Source organism: Rhopalosiphum padi, chromosome 2 (assembly GCF_020882245.1).
Source record: "Rhopalosiphum padi isolate XX-2018 chromosome 2, ASM2088224v1, whole genome shotgun sequence".
NCBI lineage: Eukaryota > Metazoa > Arthropoda > Insecta > Hemiptera > Aphididae > Rhopalosiphum > Rhopalosiphum padi.
The window spans coordinates 26,953,467-26,980,688 of record NC_083598.1 but is presented as its reverse complement, the minus strand read 5'-3'; the positions used below and the strand labels follow the sequence as shown (position 1 = coordinate 26,980,688).

The window sequence follows — 27,222 nt, the reverse complement described above, 5'->3', positions numbered from 1 at the left end:
GGTGCGCGGGAAAAATCATCGGCTGCGGCTGCTGTGTGGCAGCGGCGACGGCGGCTGCGGTGGTGGTGGTGACTGACAGTGGCGGCGGCGGCGGCGGAGAAAAGGCGGCCCCGTCGTACCGATCGCGGCGCAGGCGCACGATGTATGGTTCATGTGCTGCGCGCGGCGTGCGGTAGTGTCGGGAATGGGAATAATAATAATAATAAAACTATCGGTCCGTCGCGCGCCATCGTCGGCGTATCGCCTCATCCGCCACGACTGGCACTGTACACTCTGCTGTGACTGCGGCGACTGCGACGACATCGACATACGCGTCCGATGGCCGACAGTCGGCGGACTACGTTCGACCACGACGTCTGCTAAACGTCAAGCAACCAGTGCTATACCTATGATATATTTTACTATTATTGTACGTACGGGCGTGAATTGATGGTGCGATGAATGTGCGCGAGTTTTATTTCGTATTAAATTGCCGTCGTAAAAATCGTTTCTAAAATATTTTTTCGGTACTGACATTATAAAATATACGACTTTTATGATATAAACTACCACCGATATAAAACTATACCACTGTTACACATACTAAATATACTACCACTACTATTACTACTATATACTACTACTAGTTACTTTATTAGGCCCCTAGGCCCCTACTATTATAATAATATGGTATAAATTGCTATTATATATATATATTATTATAATACGCCGCCGATATATCAATATCAGCGATATTCGTTCCGATTCGTATCTAATAGTATCGTGCGCGGGTGATATCGAAAATAATAAGACAACGGTTTTCGCGTGAAAAATACCGTCGCCGCGCGTCCGGAATGATGTTAAAAAACACCGAGGCCGACCTGCGACCCGGCAAACAGCAGCAGCTGATGTTGGGCGCGTTCGGCGGCCCGCAGATGTTGGCAGACACCTTGCACGCCGCCACGGCCGCCGACGACGAAGACGACGACGACGATTGCGGCGGCGGAGATTGCAAGGGAGACATGTACGCGGCGACCGCTATGGCCATGAAGGACTCGCCAGTAGCCGCCGGTCTGCAGGACGGCAACGGGTTTTGGATGGCGGCCGTGTCCGCGGCCGGGCCGCAGATGGACCACCACGCGGCCGACTATCAGCCGGCGGCCGTGCCTGACTACATGATGCACCACGTGATGGGAGGCGGTGGCGGCGGTAACGAGAACGTGTCGCCGGTGGACCCGCAACACCAGCAGCAGCAGCACCACCAGGTCGCTGCCGCCGCCGCAGCAGCCGCCGCCATGTACCAGATGCAGGCGGACCAGCAGGTCGGTGGCGGTGGTGGCGGTGGGATCGGTGCCGGTGGAGGCGGTGGACAGCAAGAGTATCCTTGGATGAAGGAGAAAAAGACCACCAGGAAAAACAACCATCAAGGTAAGTTTCGTGAACAGATTATATTGTTCGTAAGCAAACAGCTACATTTATCGTAAACTTTGACGTAATTCATACTTTATGTGAACTCTACAATATCAGAAGTTATTAGAGATACTAGGATGGAGTTTTTGTTTTTACCGTATAACCTCCCAAAATCCGATAACACGTCATACAAATTATTTATGTATATATAATATTTTGAAGCACTATTACATTATTATATCTATATTGTACATATAGAAATGTATATAATACTAACACAGCATGTCTAAGAAAGTTTGAAATTGCATTCCGTACACATATTGTTTTAGGCCGTAAACTTTGTTTTGACGAGGGACACTGGTGCAGCAGTGGTATAGTTTCATATTGTGTCGTCAGCTCAAGTGTACTATATTTGTTGTCTAAAATGGATTTTAGTGAACAGTTATAAAAATAAAAATGCTAAAACTATTTGCTTATACTTTAAAACCTAAAAAAATAGTAGTCTCAAAATATGTATAGGTACTATAACATATAGGTACATAACATTCTGTATATAATAATTATTTTTTCAATCTTACATTATTTTGCTCTGTAAATAAAGATGATATTAAATAATTGATAGATTCTTATATTAAGTTGATAGAAATATCCAATAATTATAATTTGTATACTATATATTATTAAGCTATGAAGATATTTTCGTTGATCCTTTTATAATATTGTAAGTAAATGTTATTATTTACTAACAAACGATAATATTTAATATTATTTTTTTACCTATTTTATTTTATATTTATAAACAATAATATTTCAACTGCTACACTTGGCACATATACTTACCTACTTACTAAGAAGTAAGAACACATAAAAAGTTTTCAACTACTCATACATGTGTTACTTCATTTATCACTTCATGAATTTAAATTCACCCCGTTTATTGTGTGTTTGAATCACATAAGGGGAGAGAAGACCACCGTTTTTTTTTTAATAAAATCTTTCATACTCTATATGGTAACTTTTCACATAAACTCAGTAAGTACCCTCGAAGAATGGCTGTTGTCAAATTATTATTTTTATAGTATTTTTATAATATCACAACTTAACATGTGAAGATGTTTTATACAAAAATATGATGGAAAATTATATTACTAAATAAACTAAAAGGGATTATAACAACCGCGCAATAATTATGTACTGAACGAAATATTTAATTATAAATGTATGTACATAAGACATAACTACTATTATGACAATATTTAAGAGAATAGTAACACTGAGAATCGTAATTAACTTGCCAACGCCACAGTTTATCACTTGTACCTATAACTAATACCTACCTATGTAATTTTTATTTATTGAAACAAATTATAAACCATCGCTAGCTAATATAATTAACTCTCGCGGACTTAAAATTTGTTAAACGTTTTCTAAAACGTCAGACAGACTTCGGGAAGCAATTTTAATTGTTCCATATGAAATGTACTTCCCGTACGTATAAATTATTAGCGTGGTATTGTTTTTCCCAGACGAATAACCCATCAATTTGTGTTTGACATTCGGTTGAGGGTTTGACCGTGTCGATTTATCATTATCGTGTTTTTATGGTGTACACACCGCCAGATAAATCGGTGTTTCTCACCGACCGTATATACTATAATAGACGTCGCCGACGCCGCTTCTGCCCGACCGCCGTAGGTACCTACCTATAAAACAGAAGACTGGTCCAAATTAACAAAAAAGGTTGTTAATAAAAAAGGATAATTGAAACGATTAGATAGCTAAAAACAAAACGTGATTCGATTTGCCGACTTTTGTGGGATTTCCGTATAAGTGGCGTGAATAAACACTGTTATGACTACCGAATATCCTGTAAGTTACCCTCACCCTCAAATATCATGATTACAACCCCTAAAATCCATTGAATCGTAAATTCGTAAATCATTTCGATGTTAAATGTGAATCAATGATGGACTCGCTATTTTAATTGCCTATAATATGTTATGAAGAATGTTGAATGACAGTTTTACGGTTTTTTTAATTTAGAATTTGTGTTATTGACATGACTGCATGAGCACTGTAAGTTGTACTAAAAATTACCTAATGTTAATAAAACTCTAAAGTTACATTATTATTACATTATACATTTATAAATCAATTTAAAATTATTACATACATATCTAATAATTATTTTTATAAATTTAACTAAAATTCTCATGTAATTACTTATACTTAAAACCTATAGCTACAGTATGTATTTAATAAAAAAAATGTGTATGTTATATTTTGAAAGTCTGAAAAATAATTTAGAATATGTATCTTTATTTTTTTAAATTAATATACTTAAAGCTAATATAGCATTTTAAAATAATAATATTTAAAATGTATTTTATTGATTTCTCTCGACATCTGTTATATTATTTACTAACAAAAGTATGTTTTTAAAAGAAAAAAATTGAGCCCTAAATCTCCTTCTTTTTAGGAAAAAATGTTTACTACTTCATAATATATAATATATAAATATTATATGGATCGTTTTGAATAAATTGAACTTATTGTGTGTATAGTTTGTGAAACGTGGACTACTGTCAGACTGAATATGATCGATAGGCCTGTTGATGTGAGAAAATTTGTTGTGTTAAAGTAGGGTCATTCTTTTCACGTAAGAAAACATTAATGAATAAAGTATTGTATACATAAGACCGTGTTGCTTCTATACGAATTATTGAAAGATAAAAAATAAACAGTATCGTGTTTTCAAAGGTTGTTCTCAATGTTTTTGGAAGTCATTGGATAATTCATTATCGAAAATAACATTACTTTGAACAAGTTTATATAGGAGTATAGGATGACATTTTAATATACCTGCTATATAACGGCGCTGGGGTTAGATCCCCAAAGGTGGAACAGGTCAAATATGGAAGCTCATCCACACTGCCGCCGCCGCCGATGGAGTTCAAACATTAATTACTGTCCGCATACTATTATTTTAATCTGTCTATCATGAAGGTTAAATTATGCTGTACGACGACGTATACGATAAAAATTATTATGGTTTACCGAAACTATATACCGCCAAAAAGTTTTTTTTTTTATAATGTATAATAATACAATATTATGTGTATACAACCTCAATTATAATCTATACCTACTCATATATAGGCACAAAACGCTTTATTTTACTTATTTCGTGTCTCAGTAGGTTAAACCCATATATTAATATAACGGCAGATTTGAATACCACAATACACTATGACTTTATATTGTCTGCGTATAAAATATACACTGCTTATAGAATTATTCTTGATGTTGAATAACGTATCAACAAAATATAGTAATTTAAGGATCATCCGGTTATTAAATGGGACGGTAAAATATTGTGTGATATATTTTCGTTGTACTTTACAAGCTGTCAATTAACACAATATTGTATTATAATAATATTATGTATGTATAATATTTACACAGAGGACTAGTTAACTCAATACACTTGCAGAATATCTTGAATGGGTGTATAATGCGCACTTATTTACCTGTACATGTTGTTTCGGGATTCAAGACATCGTGCAGCGATGATGAGTATTCATTAGTTTTTTAGTTTATAAACAGGTTTTCAATATGATAACCGGTGATCAAACAATTATCGGTGTAGGACAAGTTGCCGCGTTCTTTTGTGATTAATCATGCACATCATGTGCATGCTGCAGTATTTGCAAGAAAGAAAGTGCCTATAATTTTAACTATTAAAACTCGAATAATATATGCATATATTTATATGTATAATATACACGTAACTCTATATAGTATTTAAATAAGCACATGGTGTTTTCAGTTTTTTAAACCATATAATATGAATTGTTTTGTTGAAATATGCTTTATAATAAATGTATAGTAATTTATTGTGTAAAAATACAATATAATTATATATTATGTATTATTTATATTTACTTTATAAGTATATACTTTCTCCACAAAAAACTGTAATTAAATGTTAAAAATATCAACAAATAATATGACGACCTATTCTTTAAATTGTGTTGCCTACATATATTTTGTGGTACTTGTCAAGTATACGAAAACGTTCGTCTACAGTATTTTAAATTATCATTGTCAACCTCTGTCTGTTCATATTTTTAATAATAAACAGAATAATATTAGTTATATTATTTTAATATTCTAAACTTTAAAGAATTGAATGGTCAACTCTTTTATAATTCATTTTCGTGAATAATAAAATATCTAAATTTAAATTGTTGAGCAATGAAAATCACTATTTATTATTTATTTAAAATTGATAGTTTAGAATGAATAAACTAAAGTATTATTTTTATATCCATATGTATTAAAATGCTAAGAAATCCTTATTGAAGATATCTAATAATCCTGGAAGATATCTTATTACTTATTAGTATCTATTATTATTAATCATTATATAATATGATAATAAACAATGAGTAATATAATATTGATTAAGATAACTTACTAATAATTGTATTAAGGAGACTTGAACGAGTGAGTATGAAATTGCATAGGATTATACCATAAAAATTAATATTTATAGAAAATTAAAAGGTTTAGATTAGTTTTATTTAATATAAAAATAACATGATACATTTTATTTTAGTACCTTTATTGATTTTTGAATAATATACGTCTGTTTAATTTATTAGGGTTAAAATAAACTGAATATTTTAAATTATGTATTCATGTGATGCTAAAAATATTAACTCAATACCAAGTTTATACTAACAATCCGTATTAATAAATAAATATATATATTTAATAAGTAATGCATATATAACCAGTATTTATACTTTAATGCTTACTTCCAATTAAATTTATGAAGATAATATATGAAGGAAAAAGGAGGTAGAATATGCTTGCTTTGTGTTATAATAATATGCTATTTCTATGATAAATTCATAAATATTTTGAAAGATACAACTAAATTTAAATTACGATATAATATTTAAAACTTCAAGGAGAACATCAATGATGATTCAATAGCTCTAAAATCATTCAAGAAATTTTTAAACAGTAATACCTAATATAAACATATAGATACATTACAAATTGTTGTTATATAAGTTATTGTTTAGTGGCATTTGCTGGAAAATTTAATATTTCTTTTAAAAACAAAAACACCGACAGGTTTACCTATAGTAATAACCTATATTTATATATATATTTAAATAAAACATAGTTTTTTTTTTTTTTTATATATTTAATAGTAATAATTAATTAATAAGAAAATATAGATACTCTTTTTAAATAATGCAAAATGTTTCATTTTTGTTATTTACTGACTTAAAATAGGAATTTAACGAAATTTTTTAGGTGGATAGTAAAGTGACATAAAAATTAAATTCTTTGACGACATATTTGCTTATGCATTTAGTATAATGCCTGATTTTACTATATCTCTGTGACATATATTTAGAAAAACAAAATCATTATAATATAGGAACCTTTACAATAGTATGATATACATGATTACATCATATTTTTCGCATTTTCGGATACTGCAGAATTATATTTTTAGAATCATTAAACATATTATACATTATCGATTACAGAATAGTTAATATTCAGAATAATTAAATTGAAATTCACGGATAAAGTATCAATGTATTCAACATATTATAATGTTTATTGCAGATTATTTATATTAAAGTATTTAATTTTCATTAAATTCATAAAATATATCATAATTTTTAAGTACCCACAAGAGAGTAACAGAATAAAAAAGTAAAGAATGTTTTTTTTTTACGAAAACGACTTTCATCAGATTCAACTACACTTATATAATATCATATATGAATCTAGTAAAACTGCTCTACTTTTATTACATAAATATAGACATTCTAATTTCTAATAAAATGTAATATATTTACGTATTCTAGTATATTACTTACTATATGCTATCAGCTAAAATATACATTTATTTTATAGTCTTAAGTACTCAGAAAATTATACTTGAATAAAGTGATTAAATATAGATAATAGATATGTAATAACATTAACAATCGTGTAATTTACAATTAATTGTAAGTATATACAGTTTTCGCTAAATTAACATAAAATATCAGCACATTTTTAGAATATATATTTTTTTCGTGTTTCTCTATTATACACAACTATCTAATATTCGAAGCATATGAATTAACATCGAATAAATATTAAGAAAACCTTACTGAATGTACACGTGTAACTAGTATCTTTCGCTTTACAAACTTAAAAGTAAAACAACACTATAATATGTGCTTGTACCTAGTTTTTTTTTTTATCATAGATTTCATTTTTTAATTGATTCATAAGAGTAGATAAAATATTTAAATTGCTCGTAACTCGCTTAAAAATAAAAATATTGTAAAAAACTATGTTTAAATACAGATAATATTTTAATTTATAAGTTAAGTCACTGGCTGTTTAAACTAACTACAAACAATTGTTTCAACTAAACACAAATGTGATACATTGTTTATATACGTTTGCAAGATGGATATCATATTAATATATTATAGACTACAATACTAAATAATAATACGTAGCCATGACGTTTCCTTAAAACTGCATAATATGAAATAAGAAGTTTATGAAAAAGTATAAACTTTAATTTCTGCAAGTACAGTGAACATCGAAATATTATTATAATAATAATAAATAGTAATAAAATAGATTCTTTCTCAGTACTTGACTTAGCAATATTAAAGTCGGGGGACTCTGTTTACTTAAAAAAAGAGTGTCCCCATCACTTGTTAAACGGTATTGGGCTGTGGGGGCTATATCCTACACCCACTAATACACCTTTTCAAATCATATTTAAATGTTTTTAAATAATCAATCAAAAAATATAAGTTAATATAAGACATAGGTAATAACTGTATCTATTTCATATGTTATAGTTATAAATAATAACAAAATCAAAAGGATAATAAAAGTAAATAAATAAAAAACATCCTTTCTAAACTATTTATTTAAATATTTCGATAAATTATTAATAGTATTTTGTGGTTTTTATCTTTCAAATTTATTCTTTTTGGGTAACAATTTTCTTCATAATTTCTTTTACTACATATTATCAAAAAAATTATATAGCTGGTACATTGTATTAATAATAATGATGACAATGAAATTCAAAAATAATAATCTTTAAATCTATGATAATTGATAACAAATATTAGTGAATAATGATAACAGTGGTAACTGACAATACTATATTACAAAGGTAAGTATTATAGTTTTAATAATCCATAATCCATTCCATCCCCCTACGTCCTCATCAAGTCGAGCACTGTACTTGCTATTAAATTTACATTTTTACTGTTGTGTATATTTTATCATAAAGTTATAAGTTTATAACCAACTTGCAATTCTGAAAAGAATTGAGAATAATAAATAATAAAGATATACTGCACTCATTTTTATTTTTACGTTCAACAATTTTTTTCAAGGTTTCTGAAATGTACAGGAAGGTAGGTACTAGTATATTACTTATGTATTATATATACGTACCTAAGCTCTGTTTAAAATGTAATGTTATATAGACAGCAGAGGTGGCAAAGACGTGGCGGCGTTTATTGAGACGAAAAGCGCGAGGGGAGGAAAGTATGCAGCATACTATATATTATTATTATATTTAGTATAAAATATATTATATATGAATGATGGCAATGGTGGAGGATGGAGTGGAGAGAAATGACCGGAGGGCAAGTCTGTGACCAAGGACGACTTGTTGAGAACCGTCGGCGGCGTCAAGGGGGAGCGTATAACACAATAATAATAATTAATCTCGGTGATACCGCGGTCCGCGGAGACTATTAATAACCTCTGCTCTTGAATTTATATATATATATATGCGAGCATATGTTATGTCGTCGTATCTACCTACCTTTTTTGTTTTTGTTTTTCACCCGAAGCCGCTTCCTGCAGTAACCCGATTGATTGACGTACCAATTTCCGTTGATTCGGATTTTGGGTGCGATAGAAAAAAAAAACACAAAATATTAATAATAAACTTTTATATATACGTACCTACCGTCATCGCGTTGTCGGACGTGTCATTAACGGACATACCTTTTTATTATTACTGTATGTATATATATTATATTATATAATATATATTATAATGCTATATTACAGTACGCTGCAGTCACTACTGCGGTGTATGCACTGTATAGAAAATACAAATGTATAATATTATATTACTATATAGGTATGTAAAAATAGATAGTGTGCTACGATGTATGTATACCGATGAAAATAAATAAGATGGAAACGGGAACGGGGTGGCAGTAAGGTCATACGTCAGAAATGCACAATAAAGATGATAAAAAAAACGACTTTGTATATACGGAAAAAAGTCACTGTGCCGCGCTGCCGGTCACAGCGGATTCAATTTCCACGTCATTTTGCAAGTTAAAAATGAAGCCGAGGGGCTTTTGTGTGTGTATGTGTGTGTGCGCACGTAGAGTGGCGGGAACGAGAAGAAAAGCGGTGTGGGTTTTTTCTGCAGAGTAAGGCGATAGTAGTATTATATATACAGAGCAGTATAGCCTGCGTATAAGAGCGAGTGAAGAAAAATGGTCGTAAAACGAAAAAATGACGGGGAAATGTCACCGTTGTAATATTATGAAGATACGATTCACTGTTTGAGCGGTGCCGCCACAGCACAAGGTTGACGGGCGGTTGACCCCCTGGGGGGAGAAGGGGTCGAACATGTTTTTTGATAAATTGGCCGCGGCCTCAGACACAAAAAGCTCTAAACGTACACCGCACGCCCTTCCGACTCTCTCGACCCCTTCTCACCCGCACTCGATCATATTCTTTTTCTCCACTTCCGGGAGCACACTCGCGTCACTTGTATACATATACATACGCCACGCATACACACGTCGTATATATATTTTTCATATCACAAATCTGAATTTCTAATTTTTCTCTTTTTCGCCCACTCTTGTTGTCGTCGTCGTCCCCTCACGTCACCCCCATACAAACCATATTATAGTGTTTTTTTTATGTCAAATTTTTCTTTTCTCAAAACCGCTTCGCCTCTGATAGTCGGGAAATTCACTCGATTATTTCTCATACTGCAGGCGACGGATCGGGAACAATAATAAAATATGTATAAAAGATTGTTTGGCGACGGCGACGATAAGTATCATACATACACTGCTGTAAAAATTTTTGCTTCAGATAATGAAATACGTCTGTACAAATAAGCACACGCCACGATGCGTGCGAATCGTACGCGCGTTGTCAACAAAATTTCGGAACAGCGTAGCCGTTGTCATGTTTATATATTATTTCATATTTTGTAGACTACGGAGTACGCGTCAAGATGGTAATATTGATGACGAAAAGTATAAAGAAAGTCATAACAATAGTTACAAATTACATTTTAAACAACAATAACAAATAGCAAGAGTATAATGTATAATATAAAGAGAAATAAAATGCTGGTCGTGTAGTATATTATGGTCAATATTTAAATCTTTAAAATAAGGAATACTGAGAATCGATAAAATATATAGTTTAGGTTTTACCAATATGGCTAGTATACAGGTATATAATTATACTCCTATATTATACTGCCAACTCAAGAAAGTCTTTTGAAAAGCGTACAGATAAATCTATAGGTATGTTTTTTTATAACGCAAGTACAACCGTTTTGTGCGTGGGACAGAGAGTCAGCAGAGAGTGAAAAATAGAGTATAATAATATAGTTTTATATAGTGCAAATGTTCGAGTGGCAGGTATGTCGCGTCACGCCACCATTTCCCGAGAGGCTTTTTCACTCGTTTCATTAGCAAAAAAGTGTAATTCGATTTCAAAAGCAGCAACGAGTATAAATCAATCGTTTTTTTTTTATATGTAATTTGTAATATGCATGTTATGTTGTGTACCTCCTATTAGTCCTATTGGAATAAATGTGTAATATAATATATTTTAAATCGCGGGTTTATATGTGCGTATATATAAACTTACACTATAATTTGCTGTTATGCGTTCAATACATTTTATGTTGTTTAAAGTATAAATAGTTTTTTTTCCTAACAATACGCTTAAGATTACTAAATAATTATTGTTTTGAGTTTTTGACAACAGACTATTCGTTTAACGCGTACAACGCGCGTGTTTAAACGTCTGTAATTTAAATCAATTAATCCATTCGATTATGCGTGCTACAGTTTGGGACACGCGAAATGGCACTTAGGAGGTAGTTGGTAATAATTTAGAATTTTAGTTTATTTTGATTGTACGCTGCAAGAAAAGTCCTGTCACACTTTATGTTCAATCGTTATTTTTACACGGGTACCAATATAAATGGCAATTTATAAAAAAAAAGCTGTGATTTTTCAACAGACAAACATATATACGTCGTTCGTCGAAGGTTTATCGTGGTTTGGTGAACAGAAAAAATGATTAAAATCACTTAATATTTAACTTGCATAAGAATGCATTCGGAAAACGGCGTGTGGCGTTTGATCTAAAGTAATTTGAACAATAATATCATGTATACCTAGATACCTATAGTGTATGCTTTGTGCAGCAGAATAAATACGTACAAAATGTAAATGTATATTGCGCCTAAATTATATTATGTAGTTCCTGTTAAATATAATGTAGGCACTTATGCTTAATATAAGTAAACCTAACCTAACCTTATCTCACCCAGCCATGGTATAAGGTACTTTTCTCGAGGTTAACTCAGTACAAAAAGCAATGTATCTATATTGGTAGCCGTTTAAATAATAAAAAAAAATACTCTGAACATGACGTAGAACCGCTCTATGTATGTAACAATATATACGAGAGACGTATAATTTCACATCGTAGCATACACACACCACACACACACACACACACACACACACACACACACACACATCATATACATATAGTCATACAGACTTTAGCTTGTACATATATATATATATATATATATATTATATAGTCGTATGCGCGTAGTCAGATATATAGGCCGGGCTGGGCACCCTTCAGTCGCCGCCGCGCCACTAATGACATAATAATAACACACGGGCGAGTACCTCCGTAATCATATGCGATTTGTCAGAGTCAACCCGCCGCCGCAGCCCGGTGTACGTATATATACCTATTATATGCGCGTGTGGTGCACACCAGAAACAAACCCCCTCGGTTTACCCCTCCATCCATAATATATCCCTCTCCACCAAGCGTTTGACGAACCCCCTCGTGAATTTATATACCTATATATATTTCGTCTACCACCTTTCCCATCCCTCCACTCTACCACCCCAACATATATATATATATTTATGTATATACTATCGTCCTTATATATATTATTTGCGCTAAGCCCCCGTGTAATCCGATCGCTGATGGTGCGCTGTCGACGCCGGCGGTGGCCGTTTTAAATCCTGTAATTTTGTCGTCGAGTACACGCACATACGCGTTATACATAATACACAACATATTATAATTTACACGCACACATAAGCACGTTTCAATTTTCGCGTGGTACAAACATAATGTATTATTATTATTATTATTATTATTAGTGATTACATGGCGTAAAAAAATATTGAAACATTTTTCAAATACCGATTCAAATCCTATAGATACTGCAGGATTCACTGTTTACACATAAACATGTTTGCATTGAGTACATGACGTAGTGAATGCCGTAAATCGTATAGTATACATGTTTAAAATTACGAAGATATATTTTTGTTGTGTACGAAGTATCTACAATCTCTATAAAAGGTAATAGTACAACCGTTAACTATTTACAATAAAACGCCTGTGTGATACAGAACATATATAACATGGAATCCTGTTTTCTATGTAAGATTTTTCGGTCCCTACTAATTTAATATATTTTTAAATACATCGTTCCCTGAATATAATAGGGTCTGTTTAACGTGAAAATGGAAACGATAATATATTATTATATTATAATATATCATGTAAAATAATAATTGGACAACGGCTACAACTGGTATGATATAATATAATATGCGTTTATTTTAGAAGTTATTTCAGTTCTCGAACGATTCGTACCCTAAAAATGATAATATTAAGGAATGTGCTAATAATTATATAATATATTATGTATGGTACAAACATTTAAGTATCTGAATATTGATTATATTATACATTTGGTAGTAACTTTACTATACGCTTGCAGAGGAGTTTGATCATCGAAACGTACAGGAAATCGATTTTTTATTGAATACTACTTGATAGGTACTACTTATCTATGTATATAATAAACCAATTTTTATTTTTCGACATATTTGTTATAATAAAATATAAGAAGACTTAATGACATAAATTATACATCAGATAACCACGTCTTAAGTGCGACAAAATGAACGATGGAATTCGTTTTTGTTGCCACTCTGTTGTCATAATCCAGTATACGCCGCGCGTCGGGTTCGTCCATCGTCGCCGTTGGCGCCGCCGAAGCCGATGCCGTTGCGGGTTCAATCAATTTAACGGAATTGCACGATGACGGTGGTAGGGTCGAGTTAATTTGTAAGGGATAAATAGGTTGGATCGTCTACACCCTGCGGAGGGGTGAGCACGTTTTATACGCGTGGGGAAGAGAGAAATGAAACGAGATCGGTGAGAAACTGCATGGGGAGAGGGAGAAACATTGATAGGGTGAAGGAGATTCGAAGCTGAGAGGAGAAGGCGGCGGTGGTGGTTAGCATGAATGAATTTGACGACTAGCGAAGTTTCTTAGTTAACGGCGGCGGCGGCACCCGGCGGCCCGGAACGCGCGTTCCGGCAGTGATTGATTATGTATCGGGGATGGCTAAAACCTATCGTGGGGGTGGGGGAGAAGGCCCTTATATATATTTAGGTAATACCTATGTATATATATTTCCGGTACCTCGGAAACCCTTCCGCCACACCCGCCCCTCCACGCCGGTTTTAAAGCCTCTAAACGCACTGATGCGTCCTTCGACCACCAGTCACTTTCACATACACCATCGAATCTATATGTATCATGTATGTGTGAACGAAGAGTTAAAAATTTAACGTGGTTTATAATAAATCGTATACGAGTATTTCGGTCTATATAATAATATATTGACACAGCGCAATATTATAAACTATCACCTTTACTCATAGCGCTGAATTGCTGCAGTGTCAGTTAAATAATTTGTTGAGAAGCTCTGAGAATGAACAAATTATTATTACTAAATGCAGATTAGACTGATCTATAGTGTATATATGTACATTATATTATATATATCAGGGGTGGCTACCATAAATATATCCGTGAGTCATATGGATAGATAAAATTATAATATCTAGAGCTAAAATATTTATAATGAGATTTTATATAATTTAATACATTTTTATAAATTTATACAAAAAAATTTAAACTTCATAATAATAATGAGTAAATTTTGTTTTTATAAATAAGACGCGAGCCGCAAATTGACACTCTGATATGTATAATTTTATTCTGTACAAATTTATGGCTGTAAATGTTTAATTGGTAATAATTTTATCGTAGTTAAATTTTAGATAATAACTATTTTGAGTTTATGACTATTTAAAATAATATACGCATATTGTATATTGTATAGATAAATTAATTTATTTGTTTTGTTTGTATTGATGTTAAATTTGAGAAATTTCTAAAATAAATTTTCCTAAAATTAATAATTTAAAATAAAAACTACAATATTATACTGATAAAAATTGTTTTATTTGAAAAATACATTTTTTATTTTGGCAAATTATTTACTAACATTACTGACTGGGTTTTATTGGGGGCATTTGGGAGGGGGCCATTTAGTAGAATTATGTTCCTTGAGTTTATAGTTTTTATATGTTATTATAATATGTAAGACTTGTATTTTCGCAAGATATATAATTATAATATAACATTTGTTTATAAAATATAAATAATAAATAATATACCAGTCATAAAGCATATAGTTTATAGGTATATAGTGATGCATTTCGAATAATTGCAACAAAGTCGCGATTTTGTACTCGTAATATAAATAGTCGTAGATTATGATAATTAATTCGACTGCTGATGAGCTCGTGTTATTCGTATGCCCGTACGAGTTCTCTAAAAATGTTTTGTAATACTATCATTAATATTATTTCGCCCAACGCCCTTCGGTCGCTGTTAATTTGCTTATCGAAAATATTCTTTAGTTTTTCGGTTCGTCGCATAATGGAAGTCGGAAAATAACATAAACCCATAAAAACACTACATAGCCTTTGGTGTATTATTATTAAAATATACATATAGTTGTGTTTACACAACACTCAGACAAACACCCCGCAGTAAAACACTATCCACGAAAGCGAAAATATTATACCTGTATAAACTATAAATAGGTGGAATACGCTGTGTACACATATATTTATATAATGTGTACCTATACATAACATGTAATACGGCTGCCACACGCGAATCATTCATTAGTCGACGGGTACATAAACACACAAACGAAAAAAATTTCGATTTTCTTTTCTCTCTACAATGCGAACCCTTCCCCCGACACCTGCAAAGTTCCCCACCGGAGACTATAATATAGTATAGTTCGCTGCCGTCTCCATTCTGGGCATTTTGTGGTTTACAATTCGCTGTATATTTTGTGTGCGTTGGTGTATACACCTCCTATAATAACAGTGTATAATAATAATGTATAATATTAAAAATGTTATTTTATCTATATATATATATACATATGTATATTTGTATAGGTACTATGTATATTATTTAAACGCATGCATATATACGATTTGGCATCTATTCAACCGTATCATTATTATCCATTTTTTTCTCTTGCGTCTGGTAAAATAATGCACTCACCAGTCGCCACCCACACGAAGTTATAAAACAAACATTTTTTTTTTTAATAATTTTACATTGGTACCTATATTATTATTACATAGTATAATATTATACAAAATACCTACAATACGCACGTTTCACAGCAACGTGCATTATATATAAAAGTTAAAACACGACGACAGATGGTCTACGCACGATGTCAATGTTCCAGTAATTTCATGTGCCTATATGAATATCAAGTAAAACATTTTAAATATGCTACGGTAGTACGGTATTTTAAAATTTAAACAAGTCAATTTTAACACAATGCGTCAGATAAATATCATACCGAATACAATATACTAATTTCATGTTATAATAGACATATTATTCAATATACATGATTCACGAATGTCAAACTAGCATTGTATAGAATATATTTTATTATTTTAACTATACATAATATATATATATATAAATATCCTTAAAAATGTCAAATATGTTATCCTATTTTGTGATTGTAACTATAATATTTGATTAGATCCTTATTAGAAATAAACTCTAGTCTACGTCTAAGCTATTTATGAAAATTAAAAATATGGTAATCATCAGGGATTTTGAAAAGAACTGATCTTTAAAAATATAAATGCGTTAATAATATTTAATTTTACAACGCACTACCCAAATGCTTAGTTTATTATTTTAAATCGGTTCGTTACAAATCCACTTAATATACCATTACGTGACAATTATCGAAATTGCATATTAAGTTACATTATATGTCTAAATAGTAAATATAATTTAGTTACATAGTAATTATAATGTACTTAATTAATAAAAATCAACCTACACGTTGTACGTCTGTTTATATTGTGCATTCAAAAGTCCACGGTATGACAATATTAAACTGTTAATTTTTTATTCCCGCCGTTTATCTTCTTCTCGGAATCGTAAAAACAAACATTATTTTAACCCCACGCAATTTTCCCTGTGAGTAGGACAGATGCTCAACAGGTTTCCGACAGTAGCGGAGGCGGCTATCACGGATGATGCGAAAAAAAACAGCCGAACCGTCGCCGCCCACAACGCGCAGTACATTTATATACAGCGGCGAGTATAAACACTATAATATACAGCAACGGTAGTGTATACATAGACAGGGTATGGACTTAGCGCGTGAACTCTTCCTACGGGTGATGAAGTAAAAGTTTAGGAAGGTATATATGCGCACGTGTGTTCGAGAGAGTGTGTATGTGCGTGTGTGTCAGTGTTTATTGTTTGTCGGTAACAAGACCTTAACCACGATGGGCGAAGACAAATGGTCAAAGAGAAAAAACTGTTCATCTTTCACGGGTTTTGCCTTCCCCTCTACGCATTTCCAGTTCTCACTTATTTTTTTCTCGTGTTCTTCCCTATCGCCACATCCACCCCATCATCTCTCCACCACCTCCATTGCCGCTCCGGCGCAAGTATTTTTTCGGACCCTCACACGAGCATATCCTCTACACCACAGCTATATATACACATAGCCGTTGGTTGATGATGTCAATTTTTCATTTGTCCGTGTGCGCAAACTTTTGTTTTTCTCAGCAGTTTACCCTAGACTCACCGCTCGATCGGACGTGTGAAAATGAAATCATTATTATTGTTTTGCGAGGGGCATGTCGTCTGATGTATGTCTACGTATAATATAGTTATATATATATATATACATATATTATTTCACCTGCTAAAACGATAGGTACATGGTTTAGGGAAAATATAATTAGATAATAATAAAATAGAAAAATAATGATTGAGTTTTATCTAAAAACAAAGCGCTGTGTGTTTAAGAATTTTTTTTTTAAAACAACCGACGAATTTTGATATACATTATATTTCAATACAATAAATAGAACCTAAATAAAAATTATATTATAAGTACAAGTATTTTAATAAATAATAATATATGAATCAAAAAGTATTCGTTTTATTATATTTACTTATTTTGTTTTTATTTACTATTTGTCTTTGTGAAAATACCTTGGAAAAATGTTGCGTAAAAAATGTCTGTTATTTAAATATTATTGTATATCATTGATGTTGTATAGGGGATTATTACATTTAGAATAATTTAATAATATTGCATTTTTGAATCTTCCAATCAATATTATGTATTAATTTTAAATTTTGAAAATGGTCAATGTGAGTATAAATCTTAATAAAAATGTATTTGTTTAAAAAAGTCATTAAATCAATTTTTGGTTTATCTGTGTTCAAACTTCAAACTATTATTATATTTAAAAGTATCCCGAGGGTCTTTTAATTTCATTATTTTAGCGTGAAATGAATTTTAACCAAAGGGTGCAATATGGAGTAGGGCGGAATCTAAATTATCGGATAAGGGAGGTCATTTATTATGCTCAGTACAAGTTACGCATGGAGTTATGGCTATTGATTTTTGAAAAATTATTTTTGTTTTTCATTGTGGGATGCAATCAAAAAAATATTTATTTGATGGTAGGTATATTGCTTATTTATTGTTAAATTAAAAAAAAAAAATAACAATGTGTTACTTTATTGATTCTTTATGATTAATATAACATTTTTTAGAAGTAAGTTTTAAAAACCTATTTTGTTTACAGTAAAGGTAAAAATTAGGTTTAGTGCTTTTCTCTTTACCGTTTTTTTTCTACAGATAGTAATTCAACATTGTGCGTTTTCGGCGTGAACTATTTAGAGAGGTTATTAGCCAGGGAATTTCTGCAACCGAGGCAAAATCGAGTCCATTAAACCGTTGATAGGATAGTTTTACAGACATTTCCACTACACGATCAAAGTAGTCTACCAACATATAATACGAGAGTATACTGAGAGTAGTGCAGTGGGTACAGATGCGTTTCACTGCGTATGAGAACGTTAAAAAAAACGGATCACTTTGTACGGTTTTCTTCATATACAAACGTATACGTATTATAAGAACGCGGTTTGCCGCAGACGACGACCAGTCATTAACACCGAAAACGGTCTTTGTGCTATAGGTATATCTAATAATAATAATATATCGGTTGGTTTGCAGAAAATTAATTGTTTTATTTTTTTTTAAGTAAAGTATATTTTGATTAAACACATTTATACCTAGGAAGGGCTGTAATATTACTTTACATTGCGATCATTCAATACGCTCCGCTTACGAATATTGTAACTATGTACTATAATACTATATTCTATATGGCTATATGTATAATGATATAATTGGACGTTGGCTCGAGTATCGATTTTGTATAAATTGCTGCCACGCGTATAGTAACCAGGGCCGGAGATAAAACGATGACGACCGGACTGCGATGTCCGACGTTGACGGATGTGCAACAGAGTGACACAGCCAAAAGGACTAGGGGAGTCGGGTTCAGCAGCGATTGAGACGAAAACCCGACCAGTCATCGGCTAAGACCGGAAGTATAGAGCGTGGTGCACCGGGATGCGCAAGAAATCCAGAAACACTCAGATCGAAACGACGTTATCATTTAAACGCCATCGTCACTGATATATTATTATACGACAGTATACAGTACAATGCGATCATACACGCATCACGTGCGATTAGGTCGTTTTCTACTCTTCCGTCACGTTTGTATAAATAGTATATACACCTAATAATAATGGGTAATACCTCACTGCAGATTCACCCCATGATTCGGAGGGAGGGGTGACGTTTGCCCGATTCTACACCAACAAGTGTACATTATACCTGTAATTATTATTATCGCATATCATTATTCACATTTATATTATTATTTAGACTTATGACAGTACAATTTTATGGATGTATGTGTCGCTAATGAGTGAATAATTAGGTACATGATGTAAAAATTATTAACAACAATGTATGTTTAATATAAAAAAAATATGATATAAAATATATTATTTCTTGGTGAGTGCAGGGGACATCGTTAGAAAAATGTTCGAAAAAAAATAATGCAAAATATAATAATTTTTTAACTCAATGACGAAGATAGTTTTCCCAAGAATGTAATATTCGTGGCACATTGACGAGTAACATTTTGTTTATTTGAATTTCGGCAATAGTTTACATACACACTTATCGACCGAACGGAAGGTTGCAAAATAAACCAAGTAGGTACCTAGTAATCATAAAAACATGAATTGCATTTTGCGAAAATAATAACGAGACCGTAAAGATTGTGTCAAGGACAGAATTTAGTATAAGTATATGCCCGTATTCCGGTCGATAAGAAAACACGGTCGCATTTTACGAACCGTCGAATAAAAGTAATCTTTAAAACCTTTATGTAAAACATTTACTGCGAGGACAAGGCTTTTTTTTATGATTTTTACGCTTTACATGGTGCAAATAAATGATATCGACTTAAGACAATTCTGACGTTTTCATAGTTGAAAACGTATGTTTGGTCGGTGAATTTTAGTTATAATATTAATATTTTATTATACGTCTATTACTATTCTACGCAACTGTTTATCAAGGCGCACCATACTACATCGTAATATTAGATTTTATATATATAGTTCAAAGTGGGTTATTGAATCTTAATTGTTTCGGACACGAGGCGTACGCCCGGCAATAGAGAAATTAATTTTAAAAAATAAATACAAGATCTCGACCACTGTCACCGTTTTTTTTTTACATATTTATGTAAACCGACCCGTGATGTCTCGAAGTAGTTTTCCGGACGAGTTTTCATACGAATCGTTTACGGTGGCCCGGGAGGATACATAGAATTAGTTATAAAAATCCCTTATACCGTCACGGTCCTCTGGGACTCGTTGTTGACAATATTATTATAAACAACTTATACATATTTTATAATGTAGGTGAAATTTCCTCACTTGTAATATTATAATATATATACCGTCGTCATGCGACATATCTTAAATGCGACGCATATATTGTATATATATTATACCTATATATGCATACGAGTTCATAGGCCTATAAAATATTATAACACACTGTATATATTATACACCTCTAGCAGTGTATGCGCGCCAGCTCGTATATATTATATACATATGAAAGCGGCGTAAAAGGTTTTTAAATGGAAAAGAAAAGGGCTTCCCGGTCGGCGGCTGCAGTACACGTACATTATATACGTACATAACAAGTTGCCTCGTGTTAAGTCGCATTCATAGGGATCTACGTGTGAGCGTGTACACGTGTGTGTGTGTGTGTGTGTGCGTGCACGTTGCGGCGGCGGCCCCCAAAACGGCAGCCGCCGCCGCCGCCGCAAACAGCCATCATTAATCAACGAATTTGCTGAGTCAACTCGTCTCCTCTTTGTATAAATACATACACACACACACATTCTTTCTCTGTCGTACACACTGAACTCGCACTCGTTCTCTTTCACTCTGTCACGCAGCTTCATCGCCGCCGTATTATATCCCCTGACCGTTCTCTTCGACCTCATATTAAATATATATATATATTTATTATAAATAATATAAAACCAAACGAAGCTCGCTCGCCGACTGCGGTGGTTTTCCACATCACTCCTACCGACGCTCGTCGTCGTTCGTTCATTTATACCGCGTACGCGCGCGTACTTTTTCTTCTTAATTTTTTTGCCGACTTTCTATACTCTACGTTCACGGACGTGATCACTATATTACACACGTATTTATGTACGTGTCTGTCGACCGAGTATGCGAATTAGCATAGGCGACGACTTTATAAAACGATCGGATTAAATACACTGACAAACCGTCGACCAAACACGCGTATTACTTGATTCGGTGTATAGTCGCACATTATTATTATTGTTATAAAGGAGTGATAAACAGAGAGTAATCTATACTCGGTAAGGGAGGTTTGGTTTTTATTTAATAATATATTTTAATCTTCGCCTTGATGAACTCTGCCTGGAATCATTTTCAAGTTTTTATTAAACATTTTAGCTTTGTTTATATTTCTATAGATTCAGATTGTTTATTTCACAATTTTCTTTTCAACAACTGTTGTAAAACTAATTTTGTGGAATACGATAACATTTGTTTACATTTTTAATCTAGAGTAGATACTCTTGAATAGTTTTGATCGATAATTTAGTAAAAACAAATCATCGTAACATTAAAATGTTTCCAATATGTATAGCTATGTGATAATTACCTAAAGTTACCGAATAATATTTGAAAAAAAATTAATACTGCAGGTCCAATTTAGAACTAAGTTAAATGTTATTAAAACGTTTGTGTACAATGTATTTAATAATATTAAGTACCTAATATAAATATTGCATGTAATAATGAAGAGGGCTTATAATATTTAACTAGATAGCCGTTTTAAATAAAAAATTAAAAAATCATATTTGTAATAATATAGAAAATTATGTATATTATACGCTCTTGAAACTACAATCAATCCAACGATTTACGATTGATGTTTAGTATCACTTGTCTAGGGTATATATCATTTTCAAATTCTGATTTTTTAGCATAAAGAAGTCGTCAGCATGTATGTACACGGGTGCAGTGAGTTTGACCTTCATTCGCTGTCGACTTCTTTAGGCGTGAACATAATAATACGCGCGCGCGCACACACACACACATACATTCATATACTTGTATATATATACCTATATATTATAATATAAGATACAACGGACGTATTGCCACCGATTTATACTGTTCCTAGGCCGACACATGTACCTACGACCAATGCTTCAGTATTATTTTCTGTATAGTATCTACGCGTCGGTTATTTCATGTTACTATAGAGTATACATAGTATACACATAGATATATGTATACATTTTTTGTATTTATCTTTAGATGTCCGAGAGGAGGGAGGCCTTGATGTTTACCGATGGCCACTGTAAACGGTTATTTTTATTCATTATTATTATTTTTATTTTTTTTTTACTTGAAAGGCGGCGCAATGACATAGCAAATGCGAGTGAGCAGAGGGAAAAAAACGACGCATACACGATACACACCTACGAAAAGTATTGTCTATTGTATTTAGAACGGTGTGCGCTAAGAGAGATCGCGTTCACACATTTTAGCGGCTACCGGTGTTCCAATAGGATAGACTAGCAGAATAGAAAATATACTCTTCGGCAATATAATAATAACAAAATAAAGAAAATTCGCTTTGTTGTTCGTAGGTACGTCTATACCATCTACTTGTATATACTACGATAATATACGAGTTCACGTGTACACCACATTAATGAATCGGTGTGTTATTATAGAGGTAAAAAAACTACCGCCACCACATCGTTCTTGAAAACTTTTAAGTTTTAATATAATATGTTATATTATTAAATTTGTGTGCGTACATTACATCGTATTTTCATTAATAAAACACTCGCCGAGTGACGCGTCGGGCCTATCGAACTAATCGCGTTCAAAAACCTTCCCTCTGCCCCCGCGACCATGGTTAGTGTGTTTATATTGTAGACGGTCGTCGCCGCCATCGGAGAAGATTAATTTGTTTTCGTAATCGATTGCGTCTGTATATATACAACCAATACTACCATCAGCAACCCTTGTAAAGACCACACGTCTTCGTTGTTTATTCGTCTGTCTTAGTTGGTTTTGGTTAAGGTAATTTTTTTTAAAAAATTTTCTACAAACCTATTTCAACGAGAAACCAAGGATTTTTTTTTCAAGTTAAATATCATTGTGTAGGTAAAATAAAGATGATATTAAAACACTAATACAAATCGAAATCTGCTCTGCAAAGCTTTCTACTGGTATTTATAGAATAATCGACACTTTGGTACTAATGAAATTACATATTCTTGGATTTTAAAACATTTTACAATGAATCTATTATTACCTATATTATGTATAGTTATTTTAAATACGATTTTTAATTTTAGTCCTCTATATAGTAATTAGTAATGCTGCATATAAAACACTAAACAGTCACTAAGTCAATTAACAACACTGATTAATATAATAATTTAATATTATGTTATAAATAATCAGTTTAGTTATTTATCAATTATCATATTATATATAGGTACACAGACAAGGTTGTATGTTTTTTTTAGTTTGAGGGGGTAAGGGTTCATAAAATTGTATTAATGTTATTATTTTAATCCATATTCCATAAATATTATATTTATAGATGTTAAACAATGTAGGCTTATCTTATTAACATTATTCAAATATTGTATTCGATTATAAGTAGGTATATATAATATAATATTATGATGCTCAAAAATCAGCATTTTATCTAATTCTGCTTTGATATTTGATATAAATGTAATATATTCTTTTCATCGAATACAATACTTTAAATGAATTAACAATTAATGAAAATTTATATTATATGAATAATGTTTTATTTATTAAAAATAAATATAAAATCATCTATCTAATAAAACAATGATTTTTACATTCTAACTTACACAGTTGTATTTTTTAAATGCAAATAGGTTAGGTAAGGTAGTAAATGTAATTAACTTAATTTAGGATATGCAATCACAATGGCATATTTTTACAAGTTTTTCCAAAATTATATTAATAATGAATAATAAATTATCATTGTAATCACACTAATAACTAAAAATATAAATAATGTATTAATACATTTACTCGTAAAATGCCCGATAAATTTTTTTAAAAATTGATTTTAATTTTAATATTTTACAAATTAATAGGTGTATTCATCAGTTACGGTTATTTTTTAAATGCCCCACCCACCCCCCCTTAAAAAAATGCTAAATCCAATTGTCCCCTAAGCTTTTCCCCTTAAATGTACTCCCACAGGCAGTATTTATAGGTGTAAGATACTAACATGTATATATTTAAAACGATAAACAGTACTATATTATAATATATAAAGTATACAAATATATGATTGTATATACTGCTCGTATTCGTTTTGCGTTTTCTTATATATACCCATATTATATCACGTCACGAGCGTTTATATGAATATCTATAATAATATGTTAAGGTATCTATGTACATATATACAATACATATACATATATATATAATATACGACGAGCGCGTAAACAGACACGCGGCGGCTGATTGAATTGCCGCCAACATGTTTCGTTGTGGTGGGAGGAGGCGTACCGTCGTCATCAGTTTAATGTATTCAGATTTATTCCGCGCGCAGTAAAGAATACGAAAACGCAACGGGGAAAGAAAAAGAAACGATATTATATACACTAACTTAAGCTTAAAAACTATCTCTCGCGGTGGTTGGAAAAAAAAGCTATCTGTTGAATTTTCCCGAAGCGCCCCCGTTTCGTATGCAGATTAAGATTAGAAAAAGATTTCGTTTCCGCTCGAGTTGGTCGAGACCAGGCGGTCGCGTTTGCGGCAGTATGGGTTCTCTGTTTCGTTTCTCTGTGGTTTTTTTTTTGCTTTCGTTTCGTTTGTTTTTTTCCTCCCGGGCACTAATTTCTTGATAATTCCGCGAATCTGTCGTGGTGGCGGCGATGGGAGAAAAGTGTGCGCGTTGTAGAATGTGCACCGCCGTGTGTATATTATAAAACTCGGTTGTGGCGATCGGGAGGCGACGGGGATAGGGACGACGAGTGCCGGAGAGGAAATGAAAAACAATAAAGTAGTCGCGCGCGGTGAGGAAAAACTTTATATCTCAGCCGCAAACTCGAAACGTTTACTTTTTCCCTATCCGCCGCCGACGCCGACCGTTTTCTTCGAGGCGAAAGAAAAAATGACCCCTTACCCCTCGTAGTAGATTAACGACGATACCGCGTTTGTTTTATTCGTACGTCGTGGTGTTATCTATGTGTATATCGCGGAAGTGCTCTGCCTACCTAAAATGTATACCTATACATAGTGCACGATTATCCTCATAATACGGTAGCCGCGAGCAATTAGCAGTACCTTACTGCAGCACTCAAGCGCGTCGGTTTACACGGTGCATGTATATTATTATTGTTACGGTTATTTGAATGAATCGCACGTACCACTGCGTTAAATACGGAAAACGTTCAGAATTTCACTTATACCTAAACCATTAAATGGTAACCAGATATCTTATACCAAAAACTGACAACACGATACGAATATTAAAGTTTAAAGGGTTTTAAACATTTTTAATGATGTGGGGTCTTTTATCTAATTGAGGAATTCAGAAACTTGAAATTTCAAATACTTTTCATATAAACAGAAAAAAACGAAAGAAAATATCATAAATATAGGTAAAGTTAACATTTTTTTTTAAATGTTTCAAATCGCGCAAAATTGCAAATTGTTTTGTTGTACAAGCTTTAATAACATTTTCAAATAAATTATAGGTACCTAAGATATGATAATTTTAATGCTCAACCAAATAAAGGCTATTATGCTAAGAAGCTTCTTAAAGTAGCTAACCTATTATCACAGTATTATTATTATTATTTTACTAATACTTATTATTACTATACAAATTTGAAGAATGTAAATATTCAATAAACTCTTGAAAATATTATAATAAGATGTATACATTATAGGTATTTTAATATTATTTTTTTAAATCATCTTTTCAACTTCTTTTTTTCTGTTTAATCATTTTTAATAAATTTACAAGGTTACCGAGTAAAATATATTTTTAGATGGGAATATTTCCATACCGATAGTAAGCTATTTTTGACGTGTAAACGCCGATGGAGGGGGTTTTAAACACCAAAAACACACTTGCTCTTGCCTTGCCCGCAAAAATTCATCACACGCGTTATGTATCACTACACAGGTAATAATAATATTATTATGTACACGTTACATTTTCAACCCGTTTCGAGCTCTCTTTAAAATATTATGTTATCCCGTCGTCGAAGCGACTGTGTATGCGCTACACGTGTTGAATGTCAAACGCGGGCCAAAGCGGCGCAGCCAGTCGCGCGGAAGTTCAAAAATGTCATCCGGGCAATAAAAAGAACGGCTCATCAAGTTTTTAAGCGACGTACGCACATACAACAACAACATAAACGGAGCCCCCGCTGAACGATTATAAAAATATTTTATTATGTGTAATATATAATATAGGCACCTATATCATGTCGACCGCGGTTGGAAGCCTTGTACTGGTATTCGATGACGTTAGGCAGGAG

The 27,222-nt window shown here is 32.4% G+C and overlaps 1 protein-coding gene across 2 annotated transcripts in view; it reads left to right on the top strand.

Annotated features, from left to right (window-relative positions):
• Positions 1 to 205: 205 nt before the first annotated feature.
• LOC132921691 (homeotic protein proboscipedia-like) overlaps positions 206 to 27,222 on the top strand; it is a 62,073-nt gene continuing 35,056 nt past the window's right edge. Inside the window, exon 1 of one of the 2 annotated variants that reach the window (XM_060984852.1) lies at positions 206 to 1,407. In XM_060984852.1, coding sequence (XP_060840835.1) covers positions 834 to 1,407 — 574 coding nt within the window. In that variant the 5' untranslated portion in view covers positions 206 to 833. The remainder of the gene's footprint in view (positions 1,408 to 27,222) is intronic. The other variant, XM_060984853.1, reaches the window with a different exon arrangement.